The sequence below is a fragment of the Macaca fascicularis genome, chromosome 8 (assembly GCF_037993035.2).
Source record: "Macaca fascicularis isolate 582-1 chromosome 8, T2T-MFA8v1.1".
Lineage (NCBI taxonomy): Eukaryota > Metazoa > Chordata > Mammalia > Primates > Cercopithecidae > Macaca > Macaca fascicularis.
Genome location: NC_088382.1, coordinates 109,174,569 through 109,194,122, shown reverse-complemented (window position 1 = coordinate 109,194,122; position 19,554 = coordinate 109,174,569). Strand labels below are relative to the sequence as shown.

General features: G+C 37.2%; 1 protein-coding gene across 37 annotated transcripts in view; it reads right to left on the bottom strand.

The window, feature by feature from the left end:
- The window catches only part of VPS13B (vacuolar protein sorting 13 homolog B), an 857,597-nt gene that overhangs the window by 305,802 nt on the left and 532,241 nt on the right, over positions 1–19,554 (bottom strand). For all 37 annotated transcript variants that reach the window (XR_012416558.1, XR_012416559.1, XM_073999176.1 and 34 more), the window contains one exon: positions 12,061–12,264. Coding sequence is in view for 35 of the 37 variants with exons in the window: in XM_073999176.1 (XP_073855277.1) it covers positions 12,061–12,264 (204 nt within the window). In the remaining 2 variants the exon portion in view is untranslated. The remainder of the gene's footprint in view (positions 1–12,060; positions 12,265–19,554) is intronic.

Genomic DNA, 19,554 nt, shown 5'->3' with positions numbered 1-19,554 from the left:
AGGCTGAGGCAAGAGAATCGCTTGAACCCGGGAGGCAGAGGCTGCAGTAAGCCGAGATTGTACCACTGCACTCCAGCCTGGGTGACAGAGCAAGACTCCGTCTCAAAATAAAAACAGAAAAAAAAAGGAAAAAAAGAAATAGTTATTGGTATATATCCATTTAGAGGCATTTTTCCAACAGGAGAACTATCCCATGGCTTTCAAATGCAATTAAAATAAAATTCAAACTCCCTCTGACTTACAAAACCATTCATTATTTAGCCCTTCTCTCCCTAAAACTCATCTGCTATTACTTCTTTCCTCCCAGCCAGGCATGATCCCTTAAACGTGCTCAACTTGTTCCTACTCCAGTGTCTTTGCTCTTCCTCAAACACTCTCAGCAGAAACACTCTAGGGGTGTTTGAACGGATAGCTCATTTTTCTCGTTCAGGTATTAGAAGGGGTCTTCCCTGAGCTCCAATCTAAGGAAATTTCCCAATTACTCTTATTATGTTACCCAGTTATATTATTTTCATAGCATTTATCACTCTGAAATTGAGAAACATGGATTGAGGGCTCCCTATGGTGCCAGGGATGCTAGGTGCTGAGAAAACAATGGCAAAATGGATACATAATGCTGTTTCTGAATGTTAAGAATTCAGTTTAGCAGGAAAGATAACTAAACAAAGTAATCATAAGGTATGATAAGTAGAGTAATAAGGAAAGTACAAGGAAGTGTGGAAATACTCAATAGGGACCTAATCTTTTATCTCAAGGTGTTGAATATACAGAAAGAATTAATCTCTAAAGACATATAAAGCATCTTGTGCACAACGCTACAAGAACTACAGCTTGAAATGAGGATGGTTCTTAAGGTACATTTAAAGAAAATATCAGTATAAATTTAGTTTGGCAAAATTAAATAATATTAAAATAAAATATTCTCATTCTTGAAAAAAAAAAAAAAAACAGCAACATAAACTTTCCTGCCAAAACAAAAGAACAAAACAAAGGTTAATATATTTGTAATGGAGATCACAAGTGCTACGTCTATTTATTACAATATTTAGAAGACAGTTTTATGAGTATACTAAATTAAAATATTAATTCAGTCTTACTGAGATGTCCAATGGATAATAGCTTTGATTCCAGTTGTTTATATCTATAACCTGAAACTCCTGGTCATCTAATTTTACTTGTTAGACCTTTTCAAAGGAAAAGCATCAAAAAACAAAACAAAACAAAACAAAACCCAACTTCATAGACACTAGAGGTATTGCTGAAAGTTTCTCAGAGAAAAGAACATTAGAAATTGTGTGTTGAGGATTTACATAGGAATCCACTAAGGAAGAGAAAGTCAGGAGATTTTCAAAATTTCATTTTTAAAGCTTCAATAATATGGCTGGTCACAGTAGCTCATGCCTATAATCCAGTGCTTTGGGAGGATAGGGTGGGAGCATAGTTAGAGCCCAGAAGTTGGAGGTTACAGTGAACTATGATAACGACATAATGAACTATAAGTGACACAGTGAGACCCTGTCATTCATAAATAAACCAGTAAACTTTAATAGTATGTACTGTTGTACCAGTTACAGTGCTCACAGAATTATACAGGATAATGTATAAAAGGTAAATGTTGTACACATGCTTTTAAAATACATTCTTGATATAATCCTGTTTGGCCCCTTCTCTTAAAAAGAAAACACCATGGCTGGGCACAGTGGCCTCTCAGCACTTTGGTAGGCCAAGGCCAATGGATCACCTGAGGTCAGGAGTTCAAGACTAGCCTGGCCAACATGGTGAAACCCTATCTCTACTAAAAATACAAAAATCAGCTGGGCATGGGGGTACAGGCCTGTAATTCCAGCTATTCAGGAGGCTGAGAGGAAGGAGAATTGCTTGAAGCCAGGAGGCAGAGGTTGCAGTAAGCCGAGACTGTACCACTGCACTCCAACCTGGGTGACAGAGACTCCATCTCAAAACAAACAAACAAACAAACAAACAAACACACACACACAGAAAAAAGAAAACACCATAGAAGGGAAACTGGCTACTTATGGGCTTTGGTCAGTTGGGTTTCAATGAATCAAGGCATTATCTATCCATCCATCTTAGCTGTAAGATGACTGTAAAGTAATTGAAAATATATGCTACCATGATGATTACACACAATTTAAACATTTTCTTATTTTTTAGTGCCTACTGTATCAGTCAGTAACTACACTAAGATATAAAAAAGAGTAAGACCAAGCAAGACAGGATCTCTGTCCTCTTATATCTACACCATCTTTTTATATTGCCATAGGACACTCTCAGCCAACATGTAAGGAAGAAGATATCTGCTGGCTGCTAAGAATGAAAAACCAACTGCTCCCCCGTGTTGTATCATGAATCGTTTAGCCTTCACACCCACTTTCCAGGAACTTTTTAAGCAAGAAGAAAAATTCACATTTTTCATGTAAAGGCATGGTAAGGTTTAAGGAAATTATAAAATCACATCATTCAAGTAGGTTTAGGTCAATCTAGGCATTAACCTACAAAGTATGAAAATTAGACTAACTTCTGTGATTTTGCTTAGGTCTTAACTTGATGTCCTCACAAATTAGATAAAAGTGATGTTTTTCAGGTTGAAAATTTAAAACAAATTTAAAACTTTTTTCCTTCCATACTCCTATCTATAATTTCAGATGCAATTCTGGAAAAAATCTCATTAATCACTAATCAAACTATGCTGGGGGTCCTGTGCAGTGCGAACATTTGGGAAATAGTCTAAAAAATAAAAATAAAAGAGATCTAAGGACACAGAGAATAGTCATAATCTCTCAGAAATAAAGCTAGAAATATATGGTTTAGGGATTTTAATGCCTACACATAGTCATAGTTCCCCATATTCAAGGTTACCAGTCCTGAGAAGTATAAGACCAATGAATTTTAGTAATATGTCATGTCAGATTCCAAGTCAGCTTGCTAAGCAAACATAGTAACAACAACTTTAAAATTCTGTATGTGTAAAAAAAGCCCACAGAGTATTACATGTAATTTGTTATGTGTATATAAAAATATTTTAACAAACAAATATGCTGTAACTATTTCTCTGACAATGAAGTTTAAAAGATAAATTACCTAACAAAATCAAGTCAGAGATAGGAACAGATAAAAGTATTATGATAAAAACAAAATTATTTACTTTTAAGTGTACTTTTGCAAAGTCTATTAGAATTATATCTTTAAATATTACACATGAGAAAAGTATATCAATATTAACTTGGAGAATTAAGACTTAGTGGTACTTTCAGGTAATTATAAGATAAACTTTCCACCTCCCCCTAAAGCACTGGTGGCCATATAAAGCAGCAAGTCACTTGAATGTGCAAACTACACACGGTGGACATCAGTACATTTCCTCAGATTATAAAATAAACCCAGATGTAGCAAAAATGGTTGCTAAGAGAAAAAGAAAAAGAGAGTGATTAGCTAACAACGGACTTTAGCACAAGCCTACAAGATCTGAGCCTTGAGCAGAAGAAAAGTAGTTGACTAGTAAGAGGAAGGAAACCAAGGTTCTACACATAGCTCTATTTTTTGTGACACTGGACAAGCCAAAGAACCACTTCAAATTTAGTTTACTGTAGTAGTTTTTGTTTTATAACCACTTCCCAAGAATAATTCAGAGTTTAGAGTTTTGCAAAAGAGGAACCTTAACAAGATTTGGAAGATGGAGGGAAATAGTAGCCAATATTCTCTGCAAGACTTCATGTTTTAAATGCAGTGAAAGACCAATGGAAAGGTGCTGGCAGATTCTAGCTTGTTCTCACTTTTCCTGGCTCTGTGACCACTTCTTCTTCCTGACCCTTGGCCCTGCTGAACAACAGCAACTCCAGCCTCCCAGCCTTACCCCAGATGCAGAGGCCACAGCCTCCCATTAATGTCTACCAGCCTTCTGGTGGTTTCAGTCCACCAGTTGAATGTGCTGCTGGATGTTTCCGAGGTTCCCTTGAAAGCTCCCAAGTTTTTAACCAGGTCAAGCGCTTCAGGAGGGTTGGTTGTGACTTTGATCCTTCAACTCCCTCTTCCAGACCCTTACTTGTCAGCTTTTTCCACAACTGGGTAAGATTTTACACCTAAAATGAATCTCTTATTCTGTAATACTCTATTGGTTCTGCTGCCTTAATTAAACTGTGATATATTCCCTTGGATGAAAAAAAATCAAAGTTTTAGAAACAGAAGATCTTCAAGTTTTAAAATCTGATGATTCTCTATACTTAACTTCCCTACTCCCCACTCCCTGCAACATACACATAGAAGCACATCACAATTAAAGACAAAATTTGAGTAATGTACCCAGAGGAATGAATGAAAATCATCATTAAAGGTTGCCGTTTAATATTGGTCAGGGAAGTAAACACATTATTCCTCACTGTATCTTTGGAATTTCATCTACAATACCTATTCAGAAACAGAATCATATTAAGGTCCTATTTATATGTCTGTCAAGATTAATCATCAGAACTATGCTACAACAGATCTAAAATTTTATGTTTTTAATTGAATGAGTATCTCTCATAAACATTCACATTCAGTCTCTTGATTAGTTGGCTCTACTTAATCATCACTCTGTCATTGATTAATTTAGCCTTTATTTGGTATCTGTTATGTGCCAAGCATGACATTATGTGCCAAGTAAAACATGCCATACTTTCATACTTTTGGCCTCTGGATCTGCTGCTTCCCTGTTCAGAATGCTCCCTCTACTCTGCAGGCACCCAAACTCTGTGGAAACAGGTTCAGAAGCCATGCACTCTGTGAAACCTTCTCTGAAACCCCACCCATAGAGTCAATCATTCATTTCTCTCTTTTTTTTTTTCTTTTAAAAAGAGAAATGAATGACTATTTTGTACCTATGTCAACTTTGCATTAATTTATCTTTTCGCTTATGTGCCTGTGCCTAAGATCTCCTACGTATGTGGCATATATTTATCTTGATTTGGATTTGTTTCTTCTGTAAGCCTAAGTATGCTATATTTGTCAATTATAGCATTCTCCACACTATAATAGTTAAATAGTAAGTCTGTTTCTTTGATTGGCTGCTGAACTTACAGGACATATATTAGAATAAAATTAGAAATTATTTCATTTGTTTCTCCAGTGTAAAAGACCTTCAATGGCATACACTAGACATTCAAAAGTCTTTATTTTTTATTATTCATTTATTTATCTGAGACAGGGTTTTTTTCTGTTGATGAGGATGGAGGTGAAGTGACATGATCATAGCTCAATGCAGCCTTGAACTCCTGGGCTTAAGTGATCCTCCTGATTCAGCCTCAAGATAAGCTAGGGCCATAGGTGCATGCCACCATGCCCTGCTAACTAAAAAAATTACGTTGTTGTTGAGACAAGGTCTCACTATGTTGCCTACTCTGGTCCTGGCTTCAAGCAATCCTCCCGCTTTGGCCTCTCAAAGTGTGGGATTACAAGCATGAGCCATCAAAAGTCTGTTAATTTTTGACCACACACAGCCATCAAAAGTCTTTGTAAATTTTTGATGAGGGTGACAGGATCATTCAATGGGGAAAGACTAGTATCTTCAGTAAATGATGACAGAACAACCGGAAACCCATATGTTAAAAAATGAAGTTGGACCTTTACCACATACTGAGAGGAGACAATGTGCTAACAGCCCTCGCTCTCTCGGTGCCTCCTCAGCCTTGGCGTCCACTCTGGCAGCGCTTGAGGAGCCCTTCCGCCCACCACTGCACTATAGGAGCCCCGACTCTGGGCTGGCTGAGGCTAGAGCCAGCTCCCTCTGCTTGCAGGGAGGTGTGGAGGGAGAGGCGCGGTCCGGAACCGGGGCCGCGCAGTGGCCCGCGTCCAGGCCAGCACGAGTTCCGGCAGGCACCGGCCTGGTGGCCCCGCCAATGGCCGCGCTGCTGGCCCAGAGCAGTGAGGGGCTTAGTACTGGAGGCAGCAGCTGCGGTGGGTGCGCCTGTCCCCCAGCAGTGCCAGCCCGCGGGGGCTGCGCTCAAGTTGTCGCCTGGGCCTCAGCTGCCTCCCCATGGGGCAGGGCTCCGGACCTGCAGCCCGCCATGCCTGAACTCCCCCCTCATGGCAGTGGGCTACCCTGCGGCCCCAGCCTCCCTGATGAGCACCGCCCCCTGCTCCCTGGCGCTCGGTCCCATCCACTGCCCAGGGGCTGAGGAGTGCGGGTGCATGGCGCTGGACTGGCGGGTAGCTCTGCCTGCACCGGGGGCAGGATCCACTGGGTGAAGCTGGCTGGGCTCTTGAGTCTGGTGGGGACTTGGAGAGCTTTTATGTCTGGCTGAGGGATTGTAGACACACCAATCAGCACTCTAGCCCTGGGTTTGCAAGTACACCAATCAGTACTCTGATTACTTAGTATCTAGCTAACCTAGTGGGGACTTGGAAGAAGCTTTAATGTCAAGCTAAGGGATTGTAAACGCACCAATCAGCACGCTAGCTCAGGGTTTGCAAATACACCAATCCTTACTCTGTATCTAGCTAACCTAAGGGGGACTTGGAGAACTTTTCTGTCTAGCTAGAGGGCTGTAAATGCACCAATCAGCACCCTGTCAAAACAGTCCAATCAGCTCTCTGTAAAGCGGACCAATCAGCGGGATGTGGGTGGGGCCAGAAAAGGAAATAAAAGCAGGCTTCCGGAGTCAGCCAGCAGCAACATGCTTGGGTCCACTTCTACACCGTGGAAGCTTTGTTCTTTTGCTCTTTGCAATAAATCTTGCTCCTGCTCACTGGGTCCACGCTGCCTTTATGAGCTGTAACACCGCGAGGGTCTGCAGCTTAATTCCTGAAGCCAATGAGACCACGAAGCCACTGGGAAGAATGAAAAACTACAGACACGCTGCCTTTAAGAGCTGTAAGACCGCGAAGATCTCCAGCTTCACTCCTGAAGCCAGCAAGACCATGAACCCACTGGGAAGAAGGAACAAACTGCGGACACACCATCTTTAAGAACTGTAACACTCACCATGAGGGTCCGCGGCTTCATTCTTGAAGTCAGTGAGACCAGGAACTCATCAATTCTGGACATAATACCATCAACAAAAAATTTCCATTATAAAAAAAATTTTCTAAATCATATATCTAATAAGGGTACAGCATCTAGAATAAATGAAGAACTCTTATAACTCATCAACAAGAAGTCAAGGAACTCGATTAAAAATAGCCAAAAGGCTGGGTGCGGTGGCTCACACTGGTAATCCCAGGATGTTGGGAGGCCAAGGCTGCTGGATCACTTGAGGTTAGAAGTTCGAGGCCAGCCTAGCCAACCTGATGAAACCCACCTCTACTAAAAATACAATAATTAGCAGGGCACAGTGGCAGGTGCATGTCATCCCAGGTACTTGGGAGGCTGAGGCAGGAGAATCGATTGAATCCAAGAGGCAGAGGTTACGATGAGCTGAGGTCATGCCACTGCACTCTAACCTGGGTGACAGAACAAGTCTCTGTCTCAAAAAAGCATGGGGTGGGGGTGGCAAAAGACAAGCTTTTCTCCAAAGAAATACACAGACAACAAGCACACAAAAAGCTACTTCAGGTCATTAATCATTACAGAGATGTAAGTGAAAACCACAAGGATGTACCACCTCACACCCAGTAGAATGATGTGTTAGCTTACCAAACAAATAAAAAAACAAAGAAAAGTAAGTATTAGTAAGAATGTGGAGAAACGAACCCTCAAACATTGCTGGTGGGAATATAAAATGGTACAGCCATTTTATGTTTGAAAGAATTTGGCAGTTTCTCAAAAAGTTAAACATAAAATTGCCATATGACCCTGTAATTCTACTACTAGGTGTATACCCAAATATGTGAAAACAGGTACTCAAACAGGTACTTGTACAGCAATATCGATAGCAACATTATACACAGTAGCCAAAAAGCAGAAATAGCTCAAATGTCCATCAATGCATAGACAAATTGTAGTGTACAGATGATCCTCAACTCATACTGGGGTTATATCCTGATAAACTCATTGTAAGTTGAATGTATCCTAAGTTGAGAATGTATTTAATACACTTAACCAATCAAACATCATAGCTTAGTCTAGCCTATCTTAAATGTGCTCAGAACACTCACATTGGCCTCAGTTGGGCAAAATCATCTAACGCAAAGCCTAGCTTATACTAAAACACTGAATATCTCATGTAATTATTGAATACCGTACTGAAAGTGAAAACCAGAATGGCTGTACAGGTACGCAAAGTACAGTTTCTACTGATTGCACTATTATTTTTGCATCATCATAAAGTTGAAAAATCTTAAGTTGACCCATTATAAATCAGTGATCACTTATATACACACGGTGGAATATTATTTGGCTATAAAGAGAATGAAGTACTGATATATGCTACAATTTCGATGAATATACAAAACAGTATGTTAAGTGAAAGAGGCCAGATATAAAAGGTCACATATCATATGATTCTATTTATATAAAATATCCAGAATACATAAATTCATACAGACAGGATAAATCCAGACTGCTGAATTTAGAGTCAAATTGGTGGTTGCTAGGGGCTGGAAGGAGGGAGAAGGATAGAGACAAAGTGCCTACCAGGCAAGGGGTTTTACTTTGGGGTGAAGAAAATGTTTTGGAACTAGACAGAGGTGTTAGTTGCTCAATATTGTAAATGTACTAAATGCCACTAAATGTTCACCTTAAATGGTTAATTTTATGTTATGTGAATTTATCTCCAAAAATTATTAAAACACATACACAAACCATAAGTTAAATAAATTAAAGAACAAATAGGAGAGATACAACTAAGGTTAGGTGGTCATAAAATTTCCTAGGAAAGTAAGGCTCATGTTCTTTGTTATGACAGAATTTGTGATTTTTAAGACACAATAACCTGTGACTTTTATAAGCTCGTACCTCCTAAATCTGAAAACTGTGTAAAGATAAGGATTAGAAAGACTTGAAGCTGGCTACTATTATGTGATATTTGGAGTTTATGATTAGTGTAGTTGATGCTGTGGTGTGCCAAGAAGATCCTCCTTTATGATGAAAATATTCACTTCCCAGCTGCCATGCAAGTCGCCTGCTGATGATTCCATAATTACATTCCTCTCTTGAAATTTACCTTGGCTGGCTATGTGTGCTTCTTCACCCAAATTTACACCCCTTCTCAGGGGCACATTCAATCACTTGTCAGTGAAGGACTACAATAATACATTTTATACATGGCAGTGCTATGTTCTAGGGATAAATCAATGAACATGATGGTGATGATTTCTGTCCTCCGGACCCAGAGGTAGTTATATAAGTAATTAGAATAAAATATGTTAAGTGATGTGATAAGAGCACACACAAATGTGACTTAACTTGGTCTTGTGACAGGCTCAGGGAAGGCTTCCTAGAAAACATGTCTACCATGATTGCATATTTAGAAAACCCCACCATCTCAGCCCAAAATCTCCTTAAGCTGATAAGCAACTTCAGCAAAAGTCTCAGGATACAAAATCCATGTGCAAAAATCAAAAGCATTCCTATACACCAATAACAGAGAGCCAAATCATGAGTTAATTCCCATTCACAATTGCTACAAAGAGAATAAAATACTTAGGAATCCAACTTAGAAGGGATGTGAAGGACGTCTTCAAAGAGAAGTACAAACCACTGTTCAATGGAATAAAAGAGGACACGAACAAATGAAAGAACATTCCATGCTCATGGATAGGAAGAATCACTATTGTGAAAATGGCCATACTGCCCAAAGTAATTTATAGATTCAGTGCCATCCCCATCAAGTTACCAATGACTTTCTTCACAGAATTGGAAAAAACTACTTTAAAGTTCATATGGAACCAAAAGAGAGCCCACATTGCCAAGACAATCCTAAGCAAAAAGAACAAAGCTGGAGGCATCATGCTACCTGACTTCAAACTATACTACAAGGCTACAGTAACCAAAACAGCATGCTATTGGTACCAAAACAGAGAGATAGACCAATGGAACAGAACAGAGCCCTCAGAAATAACACTACACATCTACAACCATCTGATCTTTGACAAACCTGACAAAAACAAGAAACGGAGAAAGGATTCCCTATTTAATAAATGGTGTTGGGAAAACTGCCTAGCCACATGTAGAAAGCTGAAACTGGATCCCTTCCTTACACCTTATACAAAAATTATTTCAAGATGGATTAAAGACTTAAATGTTAGACCTAAAACCATAAAATCCCTAGAAGAAAACCTAGGCAATATCATTCAGGACATAGGCATGGGCAAGGACTTCATGTCTAAAACACCAAAAGCAATGGCAAAACAAGCCAACATTGACAAATGGGATCTAATTAAACTAAAGAGCTTCTGCACAGCAAAAGAAACTACCATCAGAGTGAACAGGCAACCTACAGAATGGAAGAAAATTTTTGCAATCTACCCATCTGACAAAGGGCTAATATCCAGATGTACAAAGAACAGAAACAAATTTACAAGAAAAAATCAAATAACTCTATCAAAAAGTGGGCAAAGGATATGAACAGACGCTTCTCAAAAGAAGACATTTATGCAGCCAACAGACACATGAAAAAATGCTCATCATCACTGACCATCAGAGAAATGCAAATCAAAACCACAATAAGATACCATCTCATACCAGTTAGAATGGCAATCATTAAAAAGTCAGGAAACAACAGGTGCTGGAGAGGATGTGGAGAAATAGGAACACTTTTACACTGTGGGTGGGAATGTAAACTAGTTCAACCATTGTGGAAGACAGTGTGGCGATTCCTCAAGGATCTAGAACTAGAAATACCATTTGACCCACCAATCCCATTACTGGGTACATACCCAAAGGATTATAAATCATGCTGCTATAAAGACACATGCCCTCGTATGTTTATTGCAGCACTATCCACAATCGCAAAGACTTGGAACCAACCCAAATGTCCATCAATGACAGACTGGATTAAGAAAATGTGGCACATATACACCATGGAATACTATGCAGCCATAAAAAAGGATGTTCATGTCCTTTGTAGGGACATGGAAGAAGCTGGAAACCATCATTCTCAGCAAACTATCGCAAGAACAGAAAACCAAAGGAAAAGAAGTCATTATATGAAAAAGACACATGCACACACATGTTTATAGCAGCACAATTTGGAACTGCAAAGAGATGTAAACTATCTAAGTGCCCATCAACCAATGAGTGGATAAAGAAAATGTGGTATATATACACCATGGTCTACTACTCAGCCATAAAAAGGAATGATAATGTCTTTTGCAGGAACTTGGATGGAACTGGTGGCCATTATTCTAAGAGAATTAACTCAGGAATGGAAAACCAAGTATCATATATTCTCACTTATAAGTAGGAGCTAAGCTATGAGAATGCAAAGTCCTAAGAATGATATAATGGACTTTGGGGATTTGGGGGTGGGGGTGGTGAGGAAGGGGAGTGAGGGATAAAAGACTACATATTGGGCTCAGTGTATACTAATCAGGTGATGGGTGTACCAAAATCCCAGAAATCACCCCTAAATAACTTATCCATGTACCCCAAAACTACCTGTACCCCAAAAACTGTTGAAATAAAAATAAATTTAAAAAATTATCTATGAACATAGTTACTTTTATTTAAAGTGGATGGAAAAAACCCTAGAGTCAGAAACTCTTGTTTTTCCCCCACACTCTAACTTAAACATAACTTTGCAGAGTATTCATTAATTTTTTCTTGTTATTATAAGCAAAAAGGAGAGGCTAAACTTCAACCAAACAATTGACCCCAAATACAACAGATTTTAAGAGAAAATGTGTATCCTTTAGCCTGAAGTAGATTTTTTCAACAAATAGTAAGCTTTTTTTTATGCTAACATAATCCTAAATTTGTAATAATTTCAGTGTGACACTGGTAGGACCAGCAGGTTTCCATGCAAAATCATCAGCTACAATTACAAAATATTTTTTATGTTTGTAATGAAAAGCAGAAGCAATACCAAAATACTTAGGTTGGTTGGACATGCTAAAGATTATATCACCAACTGTTCTGGCAATGAAGTATTAGAAAGAGTGGAAAATTTCTCAATCATTTCCTACCTGCTGGCCATATTCCACTCAAGGGCTGGATTTTGAGAATTCCTTTCAGTCTCTGTTAGCACCCCTCCTGAGACACTTTCCTTCTCTGGTTTTAGTTGATCCCATTGTGCAGTACCAATATTGATAGACTGCAGGTCTATTTGGTATTGTCTGTCTTCGATTTCTGATCCAGGATCTCGAAGAATTCCTAAGTTCAAGGCTCTCCTGTAAAGGCAGTGAAAAAAACAAAAACAAAAACAAGAAAACAGATAAAATAACCATTCTATATTTATTTTGTTCATTAACATATTGTCAATACCATTTTTTTCACTGTGGATTACTGATGAATAAACTGGGGCACATCTATGAAAAAGGTTTCAGAAAGTTAGCTCATATTATGACTTGAAAACATATCCAAAACTTATCACTTAGAGTAATCTACACTACAATGACTTCTTACGTTATTCCTGGCACGTTACTCTTTTTCTAAGTACTTTCACATACATGATTTCAATCCCTGAGATGCTCTGAGGTTCTATTTTATGTCCATTTTTACCAATGAAAAAATAATTCAGAGAGTTTGAAAGATAGCTAAAGTTACAAAACTAGTATGGGACAAAACTACAACACAAATACGAGGTTTTTTTTTTTTTTTTTTACTCAAAACACTTTCCTTTGCTAATCATCTACTTTCCTCTGAACTTTGATTTCTTGTTAGGAAAGGTAATGGAGCCTTCTTAATCTATTTCACTCCCTCAACCCTTGCTCTTCATTCTTTATATAACCCAAATGTAGTGTTGAGAAATGACAAGGTTTCTGATGTAGAATAACAGTGAGGTTTACTGCCCCATATAGAGTTGGAACATACAACGTTGATCCTACTGGGTCCACTGCTAAGTAAATGAATAAAATAATCTGTAAAGCTAAATCAAAGGAAGTAAATAGATAAAAATTTTCATGAAGGTTTTAAAGTAAAATAGAAAGGCAGTAAGGTAGGGTGGGAAGCACAAAGTTTGAGAGCCAGAGAAAACTTAAGTGTGCCTGAATTTGGGACCTTTTTCTTATGTTAAGTTTTGTTGGTTCAGAAAAGTTTTAAAGTAGATGATCAAAAGAAAAATAGTATTTGGTCCCCAAAAAGTTTTTATCAGCAGAAAAGCTGAAATAACAAAGCGAATAAAAATAGCCTTACTAGTAGAAATATTTTTTAAAGTTTCAATTACAGACATTAGAAAAAATACAATTAAGTATCAGTTGAACGCTAATGAAACTTATTATTCGGAGGTGATGGGGGGAGTGTTGGGTCCTAGTGTGAAAAGTACAGAAAAAGGCACAATCTGATTCGGTTTTTGCTTTGGTTGACTAAGAAGGTGTGGAGGTCAGAATAAGCACTCCCAGAGGCTGGTTAAACGATAATGGACAGTGAATGACTACTCAGACTCAAGAGAGCAGGTGTCTGGGCCAGCTGCTCAGGACTGGGCCAGCTGCTCAGGACTGGGCCAGGCAAGGTGAGGGCTGATATTAATTAATTCAAGTGAAGAGAGAAGCAAGGAGCAGACATGAGTGGAATAAGCAAGCAGCTCAGGTAGTGAGACATCACAGGGAGTTATGAATGGGGGAAAGGGGAACAAATAGCCAGTGATCAACAAGCCATAGCAGGAGCCAGAGTAACTGAGGATAATTCTCATGATTCCTAAGGTAGGAGCTGGATCTGTTTCTTCTCCTTTTTAACTTAGAAAAATTGCAGGAAAAGTGACCTAAAATTTTACACAAACTCAAGAACTGCATTAGAAACAGGGCTCATAAGTGGGCCATTAATCCTTTCAATTTGTCTTAAAGAGAAAAGGAATGAATGACAGTGGGGGTAGGAAGGAGAGGCATTTTGAGAGTCTCTCTGTAGAAGAATGTTCTAGTTTCATTTAAATATTGGTGTAATTCTGTTAATTCTTAAAAGGCCCAGCTCAGCTATCATTTTTTTTATGAAGCCTTTCCTGATCACCCTTCCTCCAAACTCCCTCCTTCCCAAATCTGTGTTCTTAGGGTCTCTCTATACTTGTAAATACAATAATACCACATTGACTTACCAGTCTTCCCAAATATGCCAAACATTTCTTGAAGTCAGGAACTATCTATACTATCTAGCAATAGGTAAATGCTGTTTCAATTCACTGATGTGAACTGACATAAATCTTTACAAATCTCAGGTGGAGAACGTATCTGTACATAGTAATAAGAGCACATAGTCTTTAAAACACTAAACTTTTGAATCAGGGCCACATAAATTCTGATCGCCAGCAAATATCTGAGGCAGTTGATGGCCTAACCTATTTCCCTAGATTATTACTCCCCATATAAACATTACTTTTACTTATTTTAAAACAGCCAATGCTCTGTACATTTTAAATAAACTCCCTAAACATATTTTTAAGGTGAACTAAAATACTTTAAGAATGCCTTTGAAGGAAAAAAAATGAAAACAAAATTAGTGCTATATTAAAAGACAAATCAACCTAATCCCAATGTAAACAACCGTTTTCCTATTTCTCTTGACACATGGAAAAACTGTAATAATTACAAGATTACAATCACAAAAACACCGAGTTTCATTAGAGTTTTCATTGCATTCAGGCTTGAAATTTCCTTTTTTTTTGCGGGGGGAGGGGGGGCTTAAATTAAGCTATATTTCTCCTGTCATCATTTGTTGACAACATGATTTCCCACAGGTTCTTTTTCCCTATGCAATACTTTCTATTTTGAGTGATAGCCAGATACTTCCAAAAATGTAATTTTCAAATTTAAAACTTTTAGGGATCAGGATTAGTACTTCTACATTTTTTCTTATTGCTTGCTTTTAAAATTAAGTTATATATTTGATATATTGACATATATGTGACATATTTGATTTGAAAAAATTCAGAGTAATTTATAATATTTGAGGATATAAATCCAACTTAAAAGTTAATTGCAAAACCTTCCAAATCTCAGCTGGGGAAAGTAGGATAAGCAGTTGATTTATGTGAGTTTTAGTCTCAGACTTTCCAATGATCATGAGCTTGCAGAAATTATTTAACTTCCCTGTGCTTTAGTTATTTTGGTATAAGAACTATTATAAAGATAAATAAAATATATGTGTAATTGAAAAACTATTCATAAAGTACCTTATAAGTTTTATGACTATTATGGAAGTATATTATCTTATATGATTTTGAATGAACAGCATATTTAAATCACCAACTAATCACAAATGCACAAGTATCAAGATAAAACCAAATCCACTTCTCTATGAATGAACTGCAAAGAAAACGATACAGATAAATGTTCCTTAACATTCCTACTATCACCTATTTCTGAATATGGCATATTAGAAACTCTGAATGAACCTCCTAGCTCTAATAACCAAATTGCTTTAAAAAAAATTTAAAGTATTTTTTCAGACACATCCTGGAGCCAACACCAATAACAGAATAACAGAAACTGGAAAGTCTTCCAAATAATGTGAAACCAGGAACCATGATAAATAAGCACCTGCCAAAGCTGACTTTTACTCTACAGTTTTCTGCTAAATCCTGCAGACACTGATTTTCTGCTCTGTTAACTGCACAGGAGGAGAGGAAGTTCAGGGCTCACGCAAATGATCAATCTGTTTAATAGAAGACAATTCACATAAAGCTGAGATTACCAAGGGTCACCAGCAGTGAAAGGGTGAATTAGAAAGAGCACTTCTAGGGAGCTCTGTGGTGATAGGACAGTTCTGTATCTTGATTGTGATGGTGGTTACATGAATCTACATGTGAAAAAATTACATAGAGCACTATATACATTAACACAAATAAGTGCATGTAAAACTGGCAGAATCTGAATACAATTGTGTATTGATTGTACTGATGTCAACTTCCTGGTCTTGATATTGTACTATAGTTACACAAGACGTTTCTATTGAGAGAAACTGGGTAAAGTGCACACAGAACTTCTCCAAATATTTTTTGTAATTCTTTATGAGTATATATTTCAAAATATATTTTTAAAGCAACAGTCCTCCTCATGCTCATGTAGAAACAGACAAGGCAATTTATCAACTTACCTGTCTTTACCTTACTAATGGGTAAAGAGGAAAACAAACAAACAAACAAACACAAAACCCAAACCAAAAAACAATGCTCCAAGATTTTGCAATCATGAGCTAGCACTTGGAAGTTTGGGTCTCAAATATGTGATGAACAAAAATTTCTGTCTGGAGAGTCTTGCTCCAGGTAGACAGTGCTGCCAGATGACAGGCAAAGGCAAAAGTAAAAGCACAATATCTTGGGATGAAATCAATTTCAACTCAAAGCTCTTCCACAGATCAGGTTCCAAGTGAAATGAGACACTTACAGACAAAATTCACAATTCACACAACAGCAGAAGCAATGGATAGTCTAGCAAATATAAAATATAAAATAATTATTTAAAAAGTAAAAAAGCATCTTCAAAATATGAGCAGGGAACAAGACTTAACAAAAACAAAACCAAAAAAACTCAAGCATGCCCAGCTTGAGTGATAGTGAATAAAAAGAAAGATCCAATGAAATCCAGAATGTAATCCAAAGAGACAAGGAAATACTATAAATGAAAGAAGGTTAAGATTCATGAAGAATAGAGAGAGAAAGTCTAAAAAATGCTTAATTAAAGCTTGCAGGAGGTAATGCACAGAACAAGGAGGAGGCAATATTTGAAGAGATAATATCTGAGAATTATTCCACAATTATTGAAAATGCCAAGTCCTAAATCCAGGCAGCCCGAAGTATCCCAAGAAATAATCACTAGGAAGACATTGGTAAATATATGAGTAAGTCTAAACAAATATTATGTTTAAATTAATAATAATGATGTCTAAATTATGATGAGAAAATAGGCCAAAAATAAGACACAGGAAAATAATAGTATATAAATAACGGGACCAGATAATTTGACATAAAATGTTCTAACTTTCTTATATTGTTGAAGAAGAAGAATATTAACTTCAGACTTTTGTTAAGTACACATGTTAACATTGCTAGAGTAGCCACTAAAATAACAGATATGGAACACATAACTTCCAAATAAATAAAAATTAGAATGTCAGAAATGAAAAACCAAAGTTGGGCAAGTAAAAAGCACATAAGAAGAAGATACAAATAAAAATCCCAACATAATAATCAACATAAATATAGATAATGTAAACTCTCCCATTAAAAGATAAAAACTGTCAGATGGCATTTAATAAATCACAGTTAATATTCTGTTTTTTATGAGACACACCTAAAACTTCAGGGCACAGAAAGAGTCAACAAATGGAAAAATATATACTAGGCAAACATTTGACAAAAAACTTAAGTAGTTATATTTACATTATATTATACAAGATATACTTTAACTCTATTTAAAAACAGAGTTACTGCCTGAAGACAAAAGATTCAGTACATTTGGAGGTTAAGACAATTCTAAATTTATTTGTAAAAAGAGCCTCAAAACATATGAAAGAAAAACTTATAGCTCTACAAGGAGAAACTGACAAATCTGTCATCGATGGTGGAATACTTTAACCCTCTAAGCAGATAAGAAAAAAAATACAGAAAAATTGAAAAACATAGTATGTGTGATGAGGTGAACATTTACAGAACACAGTATCTGACAACTGGAGAATACATATTTTTCTCAAGCACACAGGAACATTTAAAATCCAACCACCTGCTAGGCCATTAAGCTAGCCCCAGTACATTTCAGTGAATTAGTATCATATAGACTGTATCCTCTGAGCACAATACAATTCAGTTAGATATTTTATTAAAGAAGAGAATTCACAAAATTGCCTATGCTTAGAAATTTTAAAACACACTTCTAAATTAGTCATCCACTGGTCCAAAAAATCATAATAAAAGTTAATACTTAAAAGCAAATGTTATGCATTAAACATTGTAGGATGCAGTTCAAGTGGCACTTACAGGAAAATTTATTGTCTAAAATACTAGTTTTAGCAAATAAAAAAGGCTCGATAAGCTGAACATAAAAAGTAGAATAAACTAAAAGAAAGAGGGAAGGATATAGAGCACAATAAAAAAGAGAAGATGAACAAAGCCAAAAATAAACAAATTTCTAGCATTAAAGGGGAAAAAAGATAAGGATAGAAGGCAAAATAAACTATATTTGCAAGAAAAAAGGAAACATAACTAGGATGTTGTGAAGATTAAATAGATAGTTAAATGAATAGGAAGATTTATAGAGACAAAGATTTTATGACTTACTATGGGGGAAAAAAAAAAAACTCTCCTAGTCGTCACTGTCCCTAGAAGATATTTCTATTAATATAGTGTCCTCTAATTTCTTCTACAAAATACAACATTACTTCTTCTACAGCTCTTTTTCTACATGAAAATGACTCTATTTTAAAACCATATTGTGACAAAATAAAACTGCTAGTAAAGTAGTAAGTGGTAGAAAGCAACCAGGTTCTTCCCTACTCATAGCCTTAGTCAGGACTGTCAAAACTATATTCTCCTACCAAAACAGCCCTTCCTCCAGTGACCTGACTTGCATTATCTGTTCAACAGATATTTATTGGGCACTGTATGTTAGGTATTGTGATAGGCCCTAAGAATAATAGGTCCCTGGATGGTCCTTGCCCTCATAACACTTACAGTCTAATAGGGGATTTAGAGGCAATTATACAACACTTAATACTCCAAAAGGTTACGTATAAAATAAAATTGGAAGCACACAGAAGGGACACCTGACCCAGACTTGGGAGGCCCAGGAAAGAGGAAGGCAACGTAGAAACAAGTTCAAAAAAGTCCAGTTATCTAATTTCATACAAGAAAGAATCTGCAGCAGAGGAAATAGCAGATTCAACGGCTGAAAGGTACGAGGCAGTAGCACATCTAGAAACCCTGAAAAGGCTCTGCACAGTGCGCCTGGAGAGAGGCAGTGGGGAAAGCAATGGCATATGGCATGGAGGTTTCCAGCCAAGGACAAGCCCTTTTGTACCAAGTATCAGAGACTTGTATGAGGCCCAGTGTTTGAGGAAGAGGTGCAGCCCACAAGATGGGCTTGCCTTGTAAACTTGGCATTTTCTCCCCTGCCAAACAGCTTGCATAAATTCTGTAGTAGCACAATAGCCAAGAGGAGAGAAAAAGCTGGGTTTCTGTCTTAATTATGAAAATTAAGTGAGATAATATATAGAAAGCCTGGCACAGAAGTCATCACATCATAAAAACTTCAAAAAATGTCAGGAAAAAAAAACCCTACTTTGAAATCTTTCCTCAGACTCTGTATAAAATGTCAAATAGAAGTAAAATGATTGGAAAGTGAGAATAAGACAGACTTAGCTAGATAAAGCACATACTAGGATTCTAAAAAGAAACATCAGCTGAGCAGAGTGATACTCAATTTAATAAATCAAACCCAATGAATTCTACTCACATTTTCTAACCTGACCTGTTTCATCAACTTAACAATGTCTTAACAGTATGCTGGTTAGTATGCAATAAACCTCTTACTTTTTAA